General features: G+C 40.1%; 2 protein-coding genes across 5 annotated transcripts; both read left to right on the top strand.

The window, feature by feature from the left end:
• Window positions 1–210: 210 nt before the first annotated feature.
• On the top strand, window positions 211–11,712 carry mtmr10 (myotubularin related protein 10). Of its 2 annotated transcripts, none has more exons than XM_028402079.1 (16): window positions 211–744; window positions 1,418–1,475; window positions 2,825–2,961; window positions 3,406–3,478; window positions 4,106–4,248; window positions 5,402–5,495; window positions 5,578–5,725; window positions 6,317–6,404; window positions 6,581–6,669; window positions 6,814–6,944; window positions 7,067–7,136; window positions 7,362–7,432; window positions 7,601–7,773; window positions 7,879–8,049; window positions 8,269–8,451; window positions 8,689–11,712. In XM_028402079.1, exons 1-16 carry the CDS (start codon window positions 688–690, stop codon window positions 9,298–9,300), a joined length of 2,298 nt encoding a protein of 765 aa, XP_028257880.1. In that variant the 5' UTR covers window positions 211–687; the 3' UTR covers window positions 9,301–11,712. The 2 variants fall into 2 exon arrangements, with proteins under 2 accessions (XP_028257880.1, XP_028257881.1); XM_028402080.1 differs by having other exon boundaries at window positions 8,692–9,300.
• A 696-nt stretch (window positions 11,713–12,408) lies between these two features.
• Window positions 12,409–21,014, top strand: atxn1l (ataxin 1-like). Of its 3 annotated transcripts, none has more exons than XR_003670365.1 (4): window positions 12,409–12,530; window positions 13,666–14,837; window positions 15,283–17,120; window positions 17,212–21,014. XR_003670365.1 is itself a non-coding variant. In XM_028402123.1 (3 exons), exons 2-3 carry the CDS (start codon window positions 13,788–13,790, stop codon window positions 16,726–16,728), a joined length of 2,496 nt encoding a protein of 831 aa, XP_028257924.1. In that variant the 5' UTR covers window positions 12,409–12,530; window positions 13,666–13,787; the 3' UTR covers window positions 16,729–21,013. The 3 variants fall into 3 exon arrangements, 1 of the variants encoding a protein (XP_028257924.1); XR_003670366.1 differs by having other exon boundaries at window positions 15,283–17,430; window positions 17,622–21,014; XM_028402123.1 differs by having other exon boundaries at window positions 15,283–21,013.
• Window positions 21,015–21,426: the final 412 nt, after the last annotated feature.

Raw genomic sequence — 21,426 nt, 5'->3', positions numbered from 1 at the left:
CATGGGAGTTGTAGTCCATGGGTGGTGAACGCTAATTACAAACGGAATGTATCAGTGTTTATTAACATGTATAGAAGTGAATGTCCATTTAGCCGAGAATCTGGGCAGAATACTTCTGTGTCCTGTTTGTGATTTCCATAAAGTTCTCTGAAAGAAAGTCTCGGTACAGTTGAACCGTGGAGCCCGGAAGTAGGGCGGGACCTCGGCTCTTTATAAACATGGCCGTTAAGTCCTCTACAGCGTCAGGTACTGCGTTTGGCTGAATTAGTGAGACTTTGAGGAAGTCATTGAGGGTAACTAATACAGTAACAGGTGTAAAGAAAATGTAGACACGCAGTTGACGCGTCTAAATTTCTTTGTAGTTTTATTTCTGCGTTGGAACGACATTCATGAACTTCATGTAGTACTTTATGCTAGCTAGCTATACAAGCTAACGCCGACGTTAACTTCTGTCAACTTTTTCAACCAGCTAGCGTAATCTGCTACTTGACTGCTTATCGAAATGGAGGACTGCCGTCGCTCGGTCAGACTCGGTCGATGAATATTTTACACACGGACGGTCTGGATTTACTCAGCTAAGGACTGACCTAAACTTTATTTAAGGCTTCCTTTTGGAGTGTTTTTCCCCACTGGCAGCAGCATCGCCAGGCGCCCGTTCAGCGACCACCCAAAGGACGGACATAAACAATGTTTTCTGGCAAACCCATGAAACCAACCTTTAAATGCTATCTTCCTCCAGTACAGGTATGTATTTGCATCAGATAAATGGGCATAGCATGCTTTCTACAGTGGATGGCCAGGAAGCAGTTACATTTTTCTTGATTTTAGATTTCTTTCTGCTTAGATAGCTGCACTTCTCTGTTTGAAGCTTCAAAGATAATGTCAGGTGAAAATTAGGTGGCTAAATTTAATGACATTTTTCTGCGTTTGTACATTTGTACACAAATGAACCTTTACAGTATTTAATTATTAGTCAAATTGATGAATTTGTCACCATACTGTCACTATAGGAAATGTAGCATCTTTACTGATTGCATGGCCTTCTGTTTGCCTTATGTTGCCTACAGTTGTTTGCACTTCCCCAGACACTGAGTGAAAAGATTTGCTTTCATGCTGAATGGTAGTGGAACCTAAATAAAACCAGTGTTTGTATGGGGAAGTTTGTATTTTTAGATTTTTAGATTTCAAGTATAATAGGATTGCCTACATGCCAATAGAGCAGCCATGGTTGAATCCAAGGTGTGTTGGGAATATTAAGGCCCTTTTCTATGTCTGTTCTTTGTTTAACTGGTATTTATGTTACTGTATTTGTGTTTTTCCTGAGTTACAACTCATGGACACGTTTGAGTGACGTTGCCATAATTCATTAACCACGTGACAACCTATTGTATAAATAAATATTTTTTGTTTCTTTTAGACTGATCGAAAAACTATTGACCCACCTATTAAAAAGTTGGAACCTAACTTACTGCTAGGTAAGTGTTTATTCCCCATTTTGCAAAATATATTGTATGTATCAGTTATAACATGGGTTGTGTGTTGGATCTAAGCTGGGACAATAACCAGATGAAAGGCCAAACATAAATGGAAAGTTGACTGGTTGAGCATACAACCGCAAAACAGAATTTAGTTCCTCTTTTAATATAGCAGAACTTCAGCAGACTCATTGCTTTAATTTTCTAAATCTGTCATCACCAAAATGTGGCGGGTGCTTTTACAGGCAGCATTTTCCTTGGTTGTTTTCTGATCACACCTTCTTAGGAAAGAGCTTCATAACATCTCAGTTCATTTTGATTCAAAGGCGAAATCAAATCCCTGTAACTTGTGCCAGCTGTTGCATGTTTTATTAGAAGGACAAGTATAGGTAGTTCCTTACTGAAACAACAGGAAGGCCTTCATTTCAGTGACTTTAATGGTTTATGTGAGCAGTACTATTGTGAACCTCATGGGAGTGGCTTGACATTCCCATTTCAGTTTTGCTCATAACTTACTTGCAAACATGCTGTTCTTGTAATTTAGTCAAACAGCACTGTTTCAGTTCACATTACTATTTTGGTTTCTGTCATTTCATGACCAGGTTCTTTTAAACTGCACAGTCTCAGCTAGCTCCTCTGTGGCTGAGCTTTGAAGTGAATGTTGTGTCTGCAGGACTCCACCCCGCTGCCCCACTTTTCCCCTTTTAAAAATTTGTGGGGCAACTTTTTATAGCCGGATTCTTGTCTACGCCTTAATCGGTTTGTGATCATGTGAAGGGGCATAGGTCATGTTGCTCATAAAAGATAGTAAAGTATATAAAAAGCTGCCTCGTTAGGCTAAAGCTGGAATAAACACTATAATGTGACTTGCATGTGGCACAAATGAAGGTGGTTGCCATCCTTCTATTTACAGACATCTTGACGGTGTGTGGGGCCTTTTGGCTTTTAGATTCAGTTTTTTTTTTTTTTAACGGGTTAGCGTTTGGTTTTGCAGCACATGTAAAGAGATATGTAGATAAGTCATTGCAACTTCCTACTTGGTTGTTAACAATCATAAGCATAGTAAGCTTATCAATTCTGTTTATGATGCCTGTGTAGTGTTTTTATTATTTACTTTACCAGCAGGTAAAAGGATGTAGGAATTTTAGTGAAAGAAACAAAACACAAGTTAGACGAGTTAAACTTGTTTTTGAATAAAGCTGGTTTGAATGTAGATGTCAGATGTGTGAGGACTTTGACACCTGTACAGTTGTAAAGATGGTACTGAAGTTTTTACTGTGTCATTTATTTTCTATATGTATCATATGTAACTGTAGTGGCTATATGTTTTACACATTCTTTTTCTTCAGGGGAGATAGTAGTGAATGAGGTGAACTTTGTGAGGAAATGCATCAGCACTGAAAGCAACCAGGATGATCTTTGGGGGAAGTTGATATGCACCAACTTTAAGGTCTCCTTCATTCCTCAAGATGCCCCTCCTAAGCAGGTATTTGATGGGTTTCTTTTGTAACAAAGAGTATAATGTTGCTTTAATGCTGTCCACTATATGTAAAAAAAACATTCTCCTTCACATTTTAAAAAGTGAAAAAAAATAATTTTAATCAGCATACTACTTGAATGGAACATGTATTTCACAGTCTTGTTAGCATGCTTGATGCATCTGGCAAAGAGGAAGGAAAACTACTTTCCTGCGCCACATTGTCAGTGACGACAAGCAAGAAGCGAGAGAAGTGACGTCATTTCCACCCATGTAGCAGATTGTTGACATGATAACAGAGCAGAGCTTGATCATTGCTCAGTTTGTGAAACTTAATGCAATCTATGAAACCATTTTAAAAAAGTTTTCTGTGAGCTATGAGAGTAATGCAATCTCCACAAGATGTCAAACAGACTTTAATTTATTGTGTCCATGTTTTTGTCTGTGCTGCAGAAATCCCAATTATCCCACCTCCTGCTTGGAGAACATGACATCCCTCTCACCTGTCTAGAGCAAGTAGTAACAGGTACTCTATCATTGTTTGCTGGTTTCTTTTTGCCATGGCACACATACAGACTTCCACATGTGGAGGTCTTGTTACCAGGACCCAAGATGCCAGAAGGCCCCAAACAATTTTTAAGTCTTACGCCCAACCAAGTGATTTTGCAAGAGTGATCAGAATTCATGTTGGATGGGCACAGTCTGCTCCTTATTAATCTTTGACAGCTAGGGTGAATGGTGTTGTTTTACATGGTCAGCAATCTGATAACACGTGATGTCACAGCAGTGTTTAGTTGCAGTGCAGTCTGGTTTAGGATTAGCATTGTTTATATATCTCATTGCTGTCGATTGCTGACACTGCAAGGGCAACTGCCCGGAGCAAGGTTAGTTGTGTTACAGAGTAAAAGCATGAGGTTTTGTTCTACCCAGCATGCACTAAACCAGTTTGATCTGGCCTGCTAAAGACAAGTGTTGCAAAAATAGTGCATGCATCAAGAAATAAATAACAAATTATGTCCGGTTAACAATAAAATGAAAATGTCAGCATTCTAGCATTAAGAGACTAGTTAACAGCATACATGTACAGAAGATAATGACATTACTGCAGCAGTTTTTGTTGGATATTTGATTTGTGTGTGTTTGTTCCTCTCAGTGAATGATACAAAGGGGAAGAAGAAAGTTTTGGGTTCAAACCAGAAGCTGAAATTCAACCCTACTGAGCTCATCCTGTATTGCAAAGACTTGCGCGTCATAAGGTTCTGTTTTGATGAAGCTGGCCCTGAGAGTGCCAAAAAGGTGAGTGACTTCACAAGGGTGCTTTTAGCTAAGGTTGGCTATTTACAATAGTGGTCAATTTTCTCTCTAGAGAAAGGAAGAAGTAGTAAGTGAATGGATAGTATTCATTAAAGGATATTATGAACCTGTCCTTCAGTCTTGACCTTTAGATATTTTTTAATATGTCAGACCTCCCAAAAGCTGATTCCTCCGAATTAATCATTCCCCTTCCCCCTGCCTAGTCACTGCTGACTAAAACTTTTTCCTCAACTCTTGAACTCACTGCACACCCAGTTGCATTGCTGGGACCACTTCCTCAAGGACAAGGATATTTACATCATACAACTGAAGTGGCCAACTTTTCAAACAACAAGATGCTTAGAACTTAGGAAACATAATTTGATCTTTGATTGTATATATATATATATAAACAAAATATAAAACGGAAGTTACCACCTTGGTGTCAGTATGCCGGGTTTTTAGGTTTTACCTAACCACCTTTAATTACAGGCAAAGGTTAAATTTGTGTGGACACAGTTACATGTCTGATGTCATTTACGTTTGTGTAAATTTTGGAACAAGACATACACCACATGTGGCTAATACTGTAGTATGGCACTGTATGGACTGGGGACAAGTCACTATTGTGCATATAATCATCAAAATTGCAGTTCTTAGCTGTATATAACATAGAGTAACATATGAAAGGTGAATTATATAGATGACAAAAAATAGAATGTGACCACATGAGCTTATTTATGGACACTATGTATGTAATTAGAGTGTGAACCCTAAGAGTTTTTTTTCTTTCTCTGTGACATATGGAATTATGCCAGCCTATAATAGCTTATTTTGCCATAGGAAATTATAGACCTGGGAGCAGCCTTTCTACACACACACACACATACACACTTTTTTTCTGTGTCCTCTTGTGTTATTCACAGCTTCACTGCTGAATGGACTGCTTTGTGTGACTTGAGTAGAACCACCGAGAGATTCAGGCCTGGAAGGCTGCAGCAGTACGCTGTCTGTCAGGAATTTGCTTTCCCAGGTTTTGTTTGTGTTGTAATGATTAGAGAATGTGTCCCTGACATCAGCACTCAGCAGTCAAACTGAACTCAAGTTGTGGTTCCACTATTCAATTGTAAAAGCACCTTTCCTCCGTTTAATTTAGGTTTGCCTTGCTATTGCCCACTATTGCCATCCAGCTGATCTTCAGCTGCTGTTTGGATTTGAGTATCAAGGACGGCGATACCATGAATCAAAAGGTACTCTTACGACTATCTAATCTGTCATTTAAAGTTCAGGAGTGTGTTTTCCAAAAGTGACAAACACTGTCCATATTTCCAGGTGACTGGTTCAATGGCTCCACCCCAAGAGGCGGCTTACAGACCCCGATCTTTGATCGTCCATCTGACTGGGATCGGGAGATCAAGAGAACGGGTGCATCTGAGTGGAGGGTGTGCTCCATCAATGAGGGCTATGCCATTTCACCAAGGTTGAATTACTGTACCTCCTGCAGTTGTCCTCAGCCTATAGCTTATAAACACTGAAGTATTTTTGACGTGGCACTTTATTTACTTTGTGTTCATTGTAATGACGTGCTTGTCAAGGGGAAAAAAGAATCACGCATGTTTTGGACAATACATGCTATTCATCTGAGTGCAGTGCTGACATCACAGTGGTTTTCAATGAGAGGATTGTAACTTGTCAATAGACTCAAAAGCTTGCTCCACACTGTACCCACTGCATAGGCTGAAACAATATTTACAGTATTCTGATTCATGCTGTGTGATTTAACAAATCAAATAACACCTCAGTGCAAAAAGTACTCGGCTTAAATATGTGCTTGGGACAGACTTATAGTGCCATTAATCCAGCATTGTGGATCATTGGCATATTAGGATGGACATGGTCAATTGATACAATGTGTACCGTAAATAGTACAGCCTCTCTGCTGTAGGTGTCAGTGACAGACTATATGTTGTGGAAACATAAAAAACATTTTAGATGTGATTTGTAAAAACTTGTGTGTTTTTAATGCTGTCTTGTATTTGATTCTTTGTGACAACACTCTTTTTAATTTTAGTCTTCCAGAGTACATTGTGGTTCCGGTTTCTCTAGCAGATCAAGATCTAAAGCAGTACTCAATATTCTACAGTGATAAACGCATCCCTGTGAGTATCTCCATTAATGTGTGCTCTTTCTTTATCATCTATAACGGGACTATAACAACTTATAACTTGTTTTATTGGCAAACTAAAAGCTATTATCTGGTTTCAAATAGGATTAATTTAATTGACCTAAACATCCTTTTACATCCGTCTCTAATTATGTGTATCATTCTTTGTAGCTGTGGTGTTGGAATCACCCCAATGGGAGTGCTCTTGTCCGCATGGCCAGCATAATTGATCCATTACAGCAGAGGAAGATTGAGCAGCGGTAATTAAATGTGTTGTTTGTACCGTCTCCTTTACATTCAGGGTTCAAAGACAGCTGGCAAATGTTCAGCTGCAGCAGTTCAATATAAAAGTGATGAAGTGTGTCAGAGTTAAAAAGAAATCATAACCTATGAATTTGTTGTAGGATCTTCAGTGCCATCACAAAAAGCCACCCACAGCGCAGTGAAGTCTTCAGGTCAGATCTGGACAAAAGTCTGCCTAATATCCAGGACATCCAGAGCGCTTTTGTTAAAGTCCGTCAGATTTGTGTTCTAGGTAAGCTAGTCTGAAACTTTTAACAGAAACCCTTAACCTCTCTGCACCTCATTGCACATTACTGTGTGAATGTTCTGTAAATTCTGTAACTGTACGAGCATTTAACCACTGTAACTGTGCAGATCCCTTTGAAGAGTCTGAGGAGAGGTGGCTGTCATCCATTGAAAACTCAAGATGGCTGGAGTATGTCAGGTATGTAAACACGATGACCACATGGTGGTAATGGGCAGACCTTGAAATGTTTGGCAAGCCTACACTTTAATCATGTCACCATCATAGTTCCATCTTATTACACGTTACCTAGCAAGACATTTTGTATTGTAAAGATACAGAGAATTCAGTAATGTTACGTTTTATGTCCACATGACGTTATGAATATTCAAAGTCACTTAACGTGTGTTGTTTCTGTGATCCAAGGGCCTTTTTGAAGCTCTCAGCTGAGATCGTGTACCATCTGGATGGAAAGACTTCTTCAGTCATAATCCAAGGTGAACTCTCTTTGGTCACACATCTTTAACGGTCAACAGCGAGATTTTTTTATTTCATCTATTGTACATAATATCATACCAGACATTAAAAGTAAAGTTCACTTACAGAGATTCTAAATATTAGTTGTCAACTCTGGAAAACACTTTTCTGTTTGTTCTTTTGTACAGAGGAAGAAGACAGAGACTTAAACTGTGTAGTATCCTCACTGGTGCAGCTCATGTTGGACCCTCACTATCGCAGCATCTTAGGCTTCCAAAGCTTGGTGCAGAAGGAGTGGGTGATGGCAGGCCATCGCTTCCTGGATAGATGCAACCACTTGAAGAAGAACGACAAAGAAGAAGTATGTGTCTAACTCGAATAAATCTAACTATAAGGAAGAAGAGCTGAGATCATATATCATATAATTCATGTGTTTTTTTCTGTTTCTTTCTGTTGTCTTGTCCAGTCCCCACTGTTCATGCTGTTCCTGGACTGTGTGTGGCAGATGATGAACCAGTACCCAGCAGCATTTGAGTTCACAGAGACCTATCTGACAGTACTCAGTGATAGCATGTGGATCCCTCTGTTCAGTACTTTCCTTTTCAGTTCTCCTAAACAGCGAGCTCAGCATTTGATGGTGAGGAATGGATATTGGTTGTATATTTGGCCTTAAACAGGGACATTTTAACATAGAATCGCTGACCAATGCTGTTTTATATCTGCCAGCAAGAGAGAGCACAGATAGAATAGCATTAAGTTTCTAAATTTGTAAAAAGCAGACTATGGCAGTTCATTTTTTGCTGCATAATGTATTGGCTTCATGTGTACAGTGACATTAATGATGTATTGTCCACAGGACTTTGCCAAGAATAAGGCCATCCCTCAAGGAGAGAACCCGGCTGTGTATTTCCCTCCTGTGTGGGAGTGGTCGCAGCAGTTCTCCATCAAAGATCAAACCCTCTTCAATAACCCCATGTATGTGGGCAAAGGAGCTGCTTGTGTTCAGAATGGGGAAGTGAAAACCTTCAGACGCACCAAGGTTTGTACAACACTGACCTTTACACCACCTCTGTGTATGCTTTTGTTTTTTTACTACTAATATCTTAAAATAATTTATTACCAACTTGTTAGTTTGTTTACAGTCATTTTAAAATCGGTTTAGTCACTCACTATGAAGACCTAAGCTGCGAACTTGGAAAGAGTGTGCTACTACCTGCTACATAGAGGCTTTAATGTATCAAGTTAAAATAATTGAATCCTGTGTGCTCCCCTCCAGCAGAAAACTTACAGCTCTACATTGCGAGGAACACCTGCATCTGTGCGTAATGGAACGAGGGGTGGGGAGGATGTGCTGCCCCGGCGGGGCTCTCTGGTGTCAGAGCTGAAGCCTGATTTCTCACCCGTCAAAGATGAAAGCCCATCCGAGCGCTTCTTCAGAGACTGGTTCTCTCGACCTACAGACCAGCAGGGTGTCCTGATTCCCCTGCTCATGCCCTCACACATGGCTCTCTGGAAACTCTTCTTTCTTCGTTGGGTTCCTGAGGCCTGCATTCCCAGAGGAGGCCCCATCACCACCTTCCATAAGCTCTCTAAACTGGTTGATGAAATTGAGATACTGCAGAACCAGCTCAGGCAGTATAAGGGGCCTAGTCCAGGCAACACACCACTCCCAAGCCCAAGTGGGCCTCCTTCAGACCAAAGGAGGATGTATTTTAGGGCCAATTCTCTAGATGACCCCACCACACCACCAGATTTCTTTACCTCCACTTTTCCTTTCACTCCAGTGGGAAACCTGTGCCGCCGCAGTGTCTATGGGACTCCCATTAGCAAATTTCTGAATGGAGCAAGAATCTGGCTCTCAACTGAGACTTTAGCTGACAGTGTCTGAATATACAGCGCTTTAGGGCTCGCTTTTTCTGAGCCGAGTGCAGGTTTTTGTAACAACTAATCAACTTATTTTCTATTACCTCTTTAATACAAGGAAGAAAACAAACAGAAAAATGCCATTTTGGACTTTAGATTAAAATATTTATAAGCTAGAATTTGCACCATTGATGCTGCATGCAAATCTAGGGTAATTTCTAATCTGAGGCATCATGTGTATGAATACATCATCATCTATGTTCTTTACAGTTGAGTTATTCATATTCTTTAAAGCACACTTATTGGCCAGTGAGTTCTTACTGTGAGGTCTCCTGACTGTGAAGATCAATATTTTTTTATGATGTATTTTATTTTTGTTTCTTTCTCAGGCTTTAGTTAAGCTAACTGGTTTTTGCTGAGCTTACTGTGTATCCCACACAGAAAGTGCTTTTTTTTTAAGATTTTAAAATCGAGTTGAAGTTGGGAGCACCTTTCTAAGATTTATCTGCAACGCACTGCGTGTTTCAAAGCAATAATTAAACTGTTGTGTGGCAGTGTTATCAGTTAAGTTGTCATTTCTCTTAATTCTCATTGGCCAGCAAGGGTTTTCTACTAAATTGGAATAATGGTATTAAAAATAAGAAAATGCCCATTTTTATTGCAGCAGCAATGATGCATTTCACTGAACACTGATATTAAAGTCTTCTAGGAAATTCATTTAAAGATATACAGAAATAATTTACTTTTTTGATTATAGTTTAGAAAGAGGAACAGAAAATAACACTGCTAACAAGTATTTTACTATGTGGTTAAAACAGGAGTTGGCCTGGTTGAATGTAACTTTTTTTTTTTTTTTTTGCACAAACCTACTGCTGTTTGCTTTACACAAGTGCCCATAATTTTATGGTTGTTTTGGGGGGTGTGCTATAAGTAGTAAATGGTGTAGTTTCAGGGTCTAACTATAGATTTACTCTATTTTTCAATCAGCCATAAGGGCCTATATTTGGAATATGTAGGTGATACTGAGGGGAAGTGCACCTGTGAGGACTTCTGTGGTAGACATTGTCTCTTCTCTTTTGAAGAGGTTTATATTAGTAGCTTCTCTAGAGGCCTTCTGGTAAGGCACAGAGGAGAGACTCTAACCAGTAACTGAATGGGAAAATATTAATAAAGGGACATCTAGATACTTTGACTCAAACCAGTCCTTAGTTTAGAACACAGTGAATCAGGTGTCGTTAGCCTTAGCTGCTGATCTAATGACAGCAACAGTTCAAAGAAAGCATTGATCTGGATAATGTCTTTGATTTCTTAAAGCATATATATATATGTATATATATATATAATGTGTATATATATATATATATGTATATATATATATAATATATATGTATATATATATATATTTGTATATATGTATGTGTGTATATATATATATATATATATATATATATATATATATATATATATATATACAAATATATATATATATATATATAGTTCATCATAATTGTCTAGAAGACTTGGAGTTACTGTACACTTAGGTAGGAATTTAGCAAGATTCCTATGCACAGATGCTCCAATGTTCACTCTCTGTTCTCTATTAGCTGAACTAGGGACTGGTTGGAGACATCTGGGGGATCAGTCCCTCAAAACAGCTAAAAATTAATCACTGTAATATTTTAATGTCTTAAATGGCAACTCAGCATTTATCATTGAACCCTTTGTTTTTCTGTATATAAAACCACTGGACAAACCTCATGGCTGTCCTACTTATGTAAAGGAGCATCCGTCATGTGATGCTGGAGTGACCAGTTACCAATAATGTAGGGTGTATTCTTAAACCTTTGGCAATAACTAGTTCAGGTGTTAGTGGAGTGTGTATAATGTGAGTGCAGACCTGCTCTCCTAAATGCTATTAATTGCACATTTTGCTCAGTATGTAGGATAGATTGTTTTAAGGCTGATTGTTGAATATAATTTTGGCAAATATTATAAATACTGTATATGCTTGAAATCCAATTAATATTTTGATTACTGGTACTTAATAGCTTTTATCCTTGATTTAGTCTTAATTGTATGGAGACGTATTTATATGCTCTGTGTTTTCCACTAATTCATGATGCTCTATTTGTATGATGACTGTGCTCCCTCTGTGGCACAGTTTGATATTGATTAGCAGCAGATGTATTTATTCTCTTATGCAAATGTTCTCTAAGAGGGATGTGATTTCTAATGCACACCCTCTGTGCCTTTTTGGGAAGATTGACATTTTTTAACTATATTTTAATGTTGACCTATTTTAGTTTATAAGACTTATTTTTACCAATTATGTAAATTTAGTTAAATTCAAAGGTACTGCACTGAAGCTGTTTTTGTTAACAGAAAACAAGGCTCAAATGTGTACCGATAACCAATCATTACATTAGTTTTCAAATGATGTTGTGTTGTTTTTTGTATACTTCACCACATATAAACCATGTTTTCCCACCAAACAGTTAGAACTGATGAAGCTGCTTGGATGAGCAGTGAAACATCTTTCTGTTTCTCAAAGATTTCCAGTACCAGACAGGTTTATGTTCAGTTATCATTATGCGTGTTTTTTAATAACATATTTCCTCTTAAAATGATTGAATTCCTGTAAAATGTAGTCATGGCTCTATTAGCTATTGACATATCTACTTAATCTGGATGATAAGGAAGAGGAGAAAGTGCCACAGTAAGTGAAGGATGATTTTTAAATGCTCAATGATATGCACAAGTAAGGCTTGTGAACAATATAAATGTCTTATTACATGGGTAGTTTTGTATACACTACAGTTTTGATTGAGCAGAGATAATGCAGGGTCAACCATGCACGAAGATGAACATTAGTAAACCGCACATCTATTTTTTTGTATTTTCCATTACTGTAACAACAGTTACTGCAGCTGCAGTATGGAATTTGTTCTTTTAAAGAAAATGTTCCTTTTCTGTTCACGTTTCATCAAGAACAATACGTGATAAAACTAGTGTATCTTTCTTGTATTTACATGTAAGTTAAATGAAACTTAAAATTAAAAACAAAAAAGTAAGTAGTTTGTTGGACATTCGTGCGCACAAGAAAAAAAACAGGAAATTGAATAAACGTGGTGACGTCATAGGTGAGCGCCTCTGCTGGCCTTCGAAATGGGCTTGACTCCTTAGCCTTGGTTTCTTCAATTGTCTCATATCAACTTTTACACATATAGAAACGCCCGTTCGCGATGACATTTGGAGGTACGTGTACTGAACGAAACGAAGCAGAGGCTTTCTGCTTACTGCCATATTAGGTGTGAACAAACGTGAGTAGAGCAGGACTGAGTCAATTCATGTAGCTAGGTGTAGCTGTTTTAGCCGCGTTAGCTAACTAGCATGAATCTCTGGGATTGTGCCCAGTGATAAATTATAGCGATAACCAAATAGCTTCATGTAAGATTAGCTGTAGTGTGAACATACTATCTACATTTAGTACGTAACAGTTATATGTCATTCTGTCGCTAATTTGTGAAAACTATAACTACAAGAAGCTAGCTAACTTTAGCTAAGTCAGCCATCAGCTAACGGTAAACATAGTTATCCGCAAGTGTAGCGGCATCAGGAAGAAAACTCTTACATGTTACTAAATTGTCAAGCAGGCGTTTCCAGCTGGCAATATTGAGAGGTTTTGTTTTAGGCAGCATCTTCACACAGATTTCTGGATAACTAAGCTGAGAGATATCAGGAACTCACTGGACTAATGGACTCATTTTAAAGACAGGAGCTTTGCAAAGCTAGAAAGATGATAATCTAATCAATATCCTCATTGAAAGCTTAATACTTATCAAAATATCTTGTTTGAATCCAGCTGTGTATGAATACGTAAGAGTACAAACACATATTTTAGTGAAGAGTTGGAATAAGCTAAATATAAATGTGATACTTAGTGAGTGAAGGCATTTACTATTCTGACGTAAAACCAACGTATATCACTGTCAAAATGGGACCTCTGTACATAAAAGGTGAAGTGTTTGAATGAGGGGTGTGCATAACAGTTTACATGTTACTCTATATTTTGATTTATGCAATGTTCCATATAGTGTTACACAGCATGAGTATAAACGTAATGTAGTGAATGTAAAGACCTACACAAAGTTAAAAAAAACAGTGACCATACTTAATTGATTTTACTATCACAGCTGTAATGAAGCAGTTTTTACCAAAGTATCATTGGTAGAGAGGTTTGACTCTGTCAAATAGATGCCACTGTCATGGAAAAGTGGTTGTTGCTCAGGGTAACCTCGCTTAAATTTATCACAAAAGCTTTGTCTCATCTGAAGGTGGCACATATTAATGATCTAAGCAACATGTCTTTTGTCATCTTCTGTTCTTTCAGGTGAATTGTCAGATGAAGTCAGCCAGGTGATTTCTGAACTGGTTCCTGTGCAGGCTGACTGGCTTGCAAGTTTCAGTTCCTGTGCAGTACAGTAAAGCCGCTTGCTTGGTCAGAGGATTGCAATGAAACCAGCTCAGGAGCGCAACCAGGAGTGCCTGCCTCCTAAGAAGAGGGACCTCCCACTTAATAACAGCAGTGGAGCTGGTGGCACAGGGGGAGGTGGGGCTGCAATAGGAAGTGGTGGCAGTGCTGGAGGTGGTATCGGAGAAGATGAGGCGGTTTCCATTCAGAACTCTGCAGCCACTGACAGTCAGGGAGGGACCCAATCTGGAGAGTGGCTTCGAGCTCAACCTGGGCTTCATTATGGAGTGGAAAATGTTGATGGCATACCAGCAGTTCCCGTTGATCAATACAGTATGCTATACAAAGTGGCACTTCCATCTGTTACCTACTCACCTACCAGTCTTCACCCAGTGTTAAGCCACATTTCTCCAGCCTATACTGTACATTCTCCTCTCCTACAGCATCCAGGCCTTCCCTATCCTCCTCTTGGATATGCACAGATCCCTCATTCATCTCTTCAATTTGTTAGCTCTCCTTATGCAGCGGTACCTTATGCTCTACCCCCTGGCTTTGTTCCGGGTTCATTAATTTCTCCCTCAGGCTCCATTCCTCAGCCACACGCTGTGTCCCACCTGGTTCCCTATCCATCAGTCATACAGGAAGGGGTGGTTTCCCCACCTCCCCAGGGTCAGGTATCTGCTCATACCTTTGCCAAAGTTGCAGCTTCCAGTGGTGTCCCACTGATGCTGTCTTCAGAGCAAGCTGCCCAGCAGCACCTTGGTACTGTTGGAGTCCTGCCTGCAGCAGAGCTCAGCTCTCGAGGGATGCCAGTCTTCTACCCCCCTCAGGGCGCCAGGGCTGCCACTTCCATCAGGGACTGCCACGGTTTACAGCAAGAGAATGAACCAGAGATAAATGGGCGGGATAAGGAGCAGGGAGCTCGGGATGTTGTACAAGACTCTGTCTATATTGCCAGAAATGCACGTCTGCAGCAGGAAGCATCTAGCTCTGCAGTACAGGAACACACCCAAGATAAAGTCCAGCAGAGCCGAAGGTTGGAAGAGAGAAGTTCACCTGGTCAGCGCAGCACTCCAGACAGCGACCTAGAGGTAAAATAGCTTCCTAATGGTTTTCTCTTAGCAGCATATATGCATGCAAATGTTCTGCAGTTTAAGCTTGTCTTATAATATACCTATAGTATGTCTCTGTGTACACTTTCTCTTTGCAGCATTTCAGCAAAATGAAAGACAAAAACTAAGCTAATTTGAGATTTCCCTTATTGTGTGCTGTGGGTCTGTAGGTGTTTGGGCAATCACTCAGACTCTGAGGTGTGACTTTGCCATTGCTTTGCCTTTTATGGTTGTATTAAGATGCTTAGTGAAGCCCTCAGTGATGGGTCTCTCTCTCTCTCTCCTGAGTTTAGTTGAGAAAATCATTTTGTCTTCAATTTGAATGTACTTGTAATTTGAAAGTAATATGTAACGTCTTGTTCTGTGAGACTCAACAAAAGTAAAATGTATCAGCCTAACATTTGCCTTCTTGTTCAACTTCAAGGTGCAGCAAGTAGTTGGTCGCTTGGTGACCTCTAGCCAACATGGGGTGCGGAAAGAGGTCTCCTTTGCTCCCTTGAACCTCTCTCAGGGTGGCCAAAGGGCCAGAGATGCCCATGGAGAGAGCACAGGTGTAATTTCTGGCCGGACTGCATACACGGCTCAGCCAGGAAGTTACAGTGATCACAGACTAACCGGTCTTCAGCAGCAAACAGGACAACCAGGCCATGCTGTCATGCTTGCCAACGGGCAACCAGTTCTTATTCCCCTGGAGTATCATTCTCAGCATCAGCCCCAGCCACCACAGCAACACTACCCAGGACAGGCTAATGACGCCTCAGCCAGCCATGCCTCTACCACCATGGTTTCCACTAACCCAAGCTTTAAAGCCTCTGAATCTTCAGCCAGAGTGTGCCTCCCCGAAAGGGCAGAGCCAACCACAGCTCATCAGCAACTTGCCTTGCAGCCTCCGGTGCAACCTACAGCAGATGTGACTCAGGCCTTAGCTTCAAGTCTCACTCCTGCCCCTGCTTCCTGCAACCCATCACACTTCATGAAGGGGGCAATTATTCAGCTGGCTACTGGGGAGCTGAAGCGTGTGGAGGATTTGCAGACTCAGGATTTTGTGCGTAGCGCTGAGGTGAGTGGAGGGCTTAAAATTGATTCTAGCCTGGTAATGGACATCCGTGCCAGCCAGCAGAGGCCAGGTCTTGTGTCACTTCATTTTACTGTGGGGGAGCAGCAGAGCAAAGTGACCATCGATGTACCCCCAGAGCATCCCTTTTTTGTGTTTGGTCAGGGGTGGTCATCTTGCAGCCCTGAACGTACAGCCCAGCTCTATGGCTTAGCCTGCCATCATTTACAAGTGGGAGACATGTGTGTGTCCATCACCTTGCAGCAGCAGCTTCAGCCACAGCAGCAGAAACAGCCACAGCACCATCATTCACAACAGCAACAACAACAGAACTTGTCCAGGACTCTGAACAAAGCCAGTACTGCATCAGGACCTGGTCACCAGCTCATGGGGCCTCCTGCCCCTCAGCAGGCACGGCCTCAGTCTCATTTTAGGATGGATCGCATTCACAGAGAAAGACAGAGGGATGGAGAGAAAGATGTGGTTGATAGGGAGGAAGCTGCACATTTAGGGATCGTTGGACACACTGAATCACCCATCAGACCAAGTAGGACCTTATCAGAACATCCAAGAAGTCAGAGCAGTTACCACTTGCACTCTGAAGGCTCTGCTTTTGTGGAGGCAGGGATGGGAGCAATGCAGGCTGCACTAGGTGCCTCTCAGAGGCGCTGGTCCTCACCTGGCCTCCAAAGATACAGTGTGAAGGGAGATGAAGGGCCACGCCCCCAGATAATCACCTCCGGCCACACAAGACCTTCTTTCATTCCCCAGGAGGTCAAACTGTCCATTGAGGGGCGCTCCAATGCAGGGAAGTAGCATCTCATTTGGTAGCAACTTTAGAAGAGACTGCCATAAGTAAGAATGAGTCTGACAGAAAGGAAAAAAGAGTGCGAATGTAGCCTCAGAATGTTTGAGATTTTGCACACCTAAAATTTACAAGTGTAAAAGTTGTGGTTTGGGTTGGCTCAGCCAAAGGATACACAGCTTTAATTTCCCAGCCAGCTGAGGTCTGTCAGGGAGGTTAAAAGCTGAGTAGAAAGCATGTAGCTGATGAAATGCCTACCATAGTCCTTACACACTGCATTTCTCTTCCTCCCTCCTTTGTCTCCACTTCCTCATAACCATTCTTGGAGGTTACCATCGCATTCAAAACACTCTTCCTTTTTGAGCAAACCGTCTCTTTGGAAGACTTCAGACTACAAAAATATGTGTGTAGCACAGCGAAACTACCAACTGTGCTGGATCTGATGTGTTAAACAGATCATAGCCTTTGATCTTTTTATCTCCTCTACTCCTAAGATCCTGTTTCCATCAAAAACATGTACCTAAAAAAGAGTGGAAGAGCTGACGTCTGCGGCTCCTGTGGTGATGTTGGCACAGTTCACGCTCACTGTCGGTGTATGTTATATTATGCTTCTCCGACAGAAGGCTAAAACCTCCTTTGTCAGCACACATACTCTCCACTCGTCTTCATTTTCAGCAGGCCGGTCTGGAGAGATCGGGACACTCTCAGGCCAGGTGCAGCAAGTTCTACTTGTCTTACAATCAAATAGTGATAACTCAATCAGTTTGTTCAGCAATCAGTTGCCTCTTTTCAAACATTTTTGATTTCATTATGCTCTCAATTATGGTTGAGAGTCCTAATACATTCACATAAATGGTGCAGTTTGTAATGATGTTTTGTTCTCTGATACATTTTTGCATTCCAGTATCATCAGTGAGAATATTACTCCCCCCATATGGAGCGATGCCATCCCTCTCCTCCTTTTACCTCACAGCTGTCCTGAGCAGAGTGGTGAATTTCTGTGCAGTTTATCAGTCTGAATAATTACGGGCACACCGGGTAGCCATCATTAAAAGCCACCTGTGGAAATGAATCAGAGACATTAACCCTGTCACGTCACTAGCTGAACTCAGAGGAACAAATATTTGAGGGAAACCCTGTGCAGCAATGACAAGGTGTTATTTCTGTTCTAATTGTGAGTTGGTCTTTGTTCACTTACCAAATGAAAGCAATAGTTCTGCTAACAGTGTGTACTGCACTCCCCCAGGAATCTGTCATATAGCCCATTAATAATGCATTTAAGGTGTGACATCTCCCCCCTCAGATTAACCTGCTTCTCAGCTCACTGATACCTCCCCTTTTATGGATTTACTGACGTGCATCTCCAAAGAAGGCCTGACTAAAGTTCTGATCATTATCAATTTTTTCAAAGTTCAGTCGATTGTATTTGTTCTACAGTATCCAGTGGATCTTAAGATTGTTTTTGTTGCACATAGCATGTTGCTCATTTGTTTCACACTGACCTTGAAACATAGAAAACACAATACAGTAGTTTTTTTTTTTTGATGAAGGGAATATGTTGTGAAGTATTGTTGTTGAGATTTTGTGGAGAAAGAGGAAAAAAACTGACTTGCATTTCTAACTCTGTTTACAAATTAGCCAAGATGAATGCTGCAGTTTCTTCCTTCTGATATATTTTTTATCTGTCACTGGGAAAACAAATCCAAAAAGGGTGAAGAAAAATAAGTGCAATTAGACCACACATAAATTCATTCAGAGGTTTATAATCAGATAACATTCCTCATGAAAACATTCCCATTGAAAAGCGAATGGCACAGTAACCTCTGCCATAGGTCTGTGTGCATCTAAACATTTGATCACTTTTAAATATTTCATGCATTTTCTGCTAAATCGACATTGACTGAGTGTGTAGAGTGTCCGTGCTGGTGCTGTGTTTGCAAACCTTCAGACTAGCTGGTCCACAACAGGCCCAGGCACTCCTCTCTGTGCACCCTCTACCAGCCAAGAAAATGGGCCAATCAGCTTCTCATTACTAAAAGAGCTTTAAAGGTGAGGGTCACAGTTTAAAGTCTGTCTTAAAAACAGTTCTCTTAGGCATGTGAAGAACTTTTTGTTGCTCCAGTCCATAGTGGCTGTATAAAGATAGTTTGGTCTAAGAGATATTGGGGGTGGGGTGGGGATGGGTGTGTGTGTGTGTATTAGCAATGTATTAAGTCAAGACTTGAACAGTTATTTTTACTAAAGGGTAACTCCTCATTTTGCCATCAGATGCTCACACATTTTGTCATGGTGCAAGCAATATACATAATTCCTGAAATATTTCGTGTAGTCTTGGCATTCTCTATGCAGTAAACTCAGTATTGTACCCTTCATTGTCTTAAGTACGGCTCTCTGAAGCAGCAGGGCAGGTCAGCTGGTGCAGCCATTTTATGCTGATGTCAGGTTATCGGATTTTCTGCTTTAAATTACAGTTTTTATTGGAGTTCAAAGCAGTGTGTTTGCTTTGCCACTTTCTATTTTCTGCTCAGTGACAGACCAGAAGTCTTTTTGTCTTTTACGATGCCATAGAGGCGAAGCCAAATCTCTCAAAGGAGTGTCGCTCAAAGTTTGAGATGTTTGTCCAGCGTTCTTTTTTTTGTTTTTTTTTTGGCACGATTGCCAAGCCACTGGTGTTTTTAGGGCAAGATACGTTTTTTTTTTTTTTTTTTGATGGGATTTAAAATGGTGCGTGTAAGCAGTGCCACCTGCGACTATACCTCCTGTTAATTCTCACAGCAAGACCATCCTGTGCTACCATGAGCCTGTTTGTGTTTTGCCCTCTCCTTTGAGAAGTGCACGTGTGTTGCAGGAAAGTTCTGCTAGAACCAGGATGTCTAATGAGTTATTTTCACATCACTGATAGTCTGTTGCTGTACGTAATTGCACTAAACGCCCTCCTTTTACAGTGTTTTAAAAATGAAATCTGTTGGTAAATTGAAGAGTTTCAAAATGTAAAAGCACACACAGAATCATGGAAAAATCACAGGTTGTGTGTTTCTGTAGATAGATGTATTTTTTTGTATAGATAGCTTTGATGCTTGTTGATAATGCCTTAAATTCTGCTTTGTACAATGTGTGAAACTGAAATAATGGAGTAATGTTTCTGGTAGACTTGGTGTTCCCTGTTCAGGGTGTACAAGAGCAAATCAGAAAGCCTTGACGCTCTTGATGTGCTTATTGAGCAGAAATTCATCTTTAGATGGATGGATCTCTTCAAGGTGGAAATGTTTGTTTTTCTGTTCCGTTATGTTTCTAATATTTCACACTTAACATTTAGTTCTGGTTTCAGTGTGTGGGATAGAGCCTCATCTCTGCACTTTTTATTTTACAACACAATGCAAAGAGTGTCAAGAGCTCAGAGCAGTCCATTAATTCTGATCCTGCAGAGACAGATTGACATGCACAGATCCGTTTGTTTTTTTTATTGTTGTTGTTGCACACCAGCTGTAGTTTTATTTTCTCCCTAGAATTAATGGATTCAGTTTGGTGTCTTGTGCTCTGTCTACACAGTAGTAGGTGTGTTTGGAGAAATGGAAGCAGACAGGCAGGCTACATGACTCTGATAGCTTTCCTTCGATGGTAACGTGATGGTTTATTATGTTGTTGTGACGTTGCTAGTGGGGACTTTTTGTGAACTACTTCCTGTTGATCCAGTATTGAACTGCAATGGTGAATTTTTAGGACGGTTTTTGGCGATGCTGATGTGGAATGAAATCAGGAGAAATGGTTAAAAGTTTTAAAGAAGTCTGTGTTTTTCCAGATTTGATATTGTACTTTCTTTCTGCACAAGGTGACACTGCTTTTTATGTGACGTGTAACTATCTAAAAACAAAAAACAGCATCTTTTTTTAAATGCCTAAATCTGCAAAATATATGCAATTATGTAAATGTAACATTCAATCCTCAAGCATAATCCAGGTTGTATGAACTTTGTATAGTGAGTTTTAATATCGTATGGCCGTACCAATACGTATTGATCTTTATCAGAAGCCTTAGAGTTGTTGACCCAAAGTGCTCCCTTAGAATACCCTACACCTACCTGACTTTAACAAAGCATTAATATCTCTATTTTGTTGCATTTTTATTTGTACCCTTTTTGAATACAATAGATTTGTACTGTATATTTGTACCTCTCTGTGAACTACTTAGGGCGGTTTTTGTTTTCTTTGTTTTGCTGTTTTAATTCTATGTACTTTAAGGACACAAAGATATTGTATTTTTATTGTTACAGCTAACTTGGAGACATTGCATTTATCATGTTTGTTAAGTAAACACAATATAATATATATAAATATATATACAAATATAAATATAAACAATTATCCAACTTGTGTGGTGTGTTTTTTTGTAAAGATGTATTTAACTTGATCTAAAACTTGGATGAAGGAAGAATTCAGAATCTGCTGATTGATCTGAACATATTGAAAGAGTGCAATACTTCTTCGTTGTGGGACAAATAAAGGTTCTTAATCTAATCTAAGGTTCACAGAGATCCATCATCAGACATAATATGTCTAATATCGTTTTGGAATGTGGGTTTTTATTAATTAGTGGTTTCTACAAATTGTGTTATAGCTAAGAAAGAGCCCTTCATTTTTACAGAGGAAGAGGAGTTTCTTACGTGGAGCCTGGCATGTTTTGCTGCCATGAGTCAGCTGTAGATTAGCTGA

This window comes from Parambassis ranga, chromosome 3, assembly GCF_900634625.1.
Source record: "Parambassis ranga chromosome 3, fParRan2.1, whole genome shotgun sequence".
NCBI lineage: Eukaryota > Metazoa > Chordata > Actinopteri > Ambassidae > Parambassis > Parambassis ranga.
This window is presented reverse-complemented; position numbering and strand designations above follow the sequence as displayed.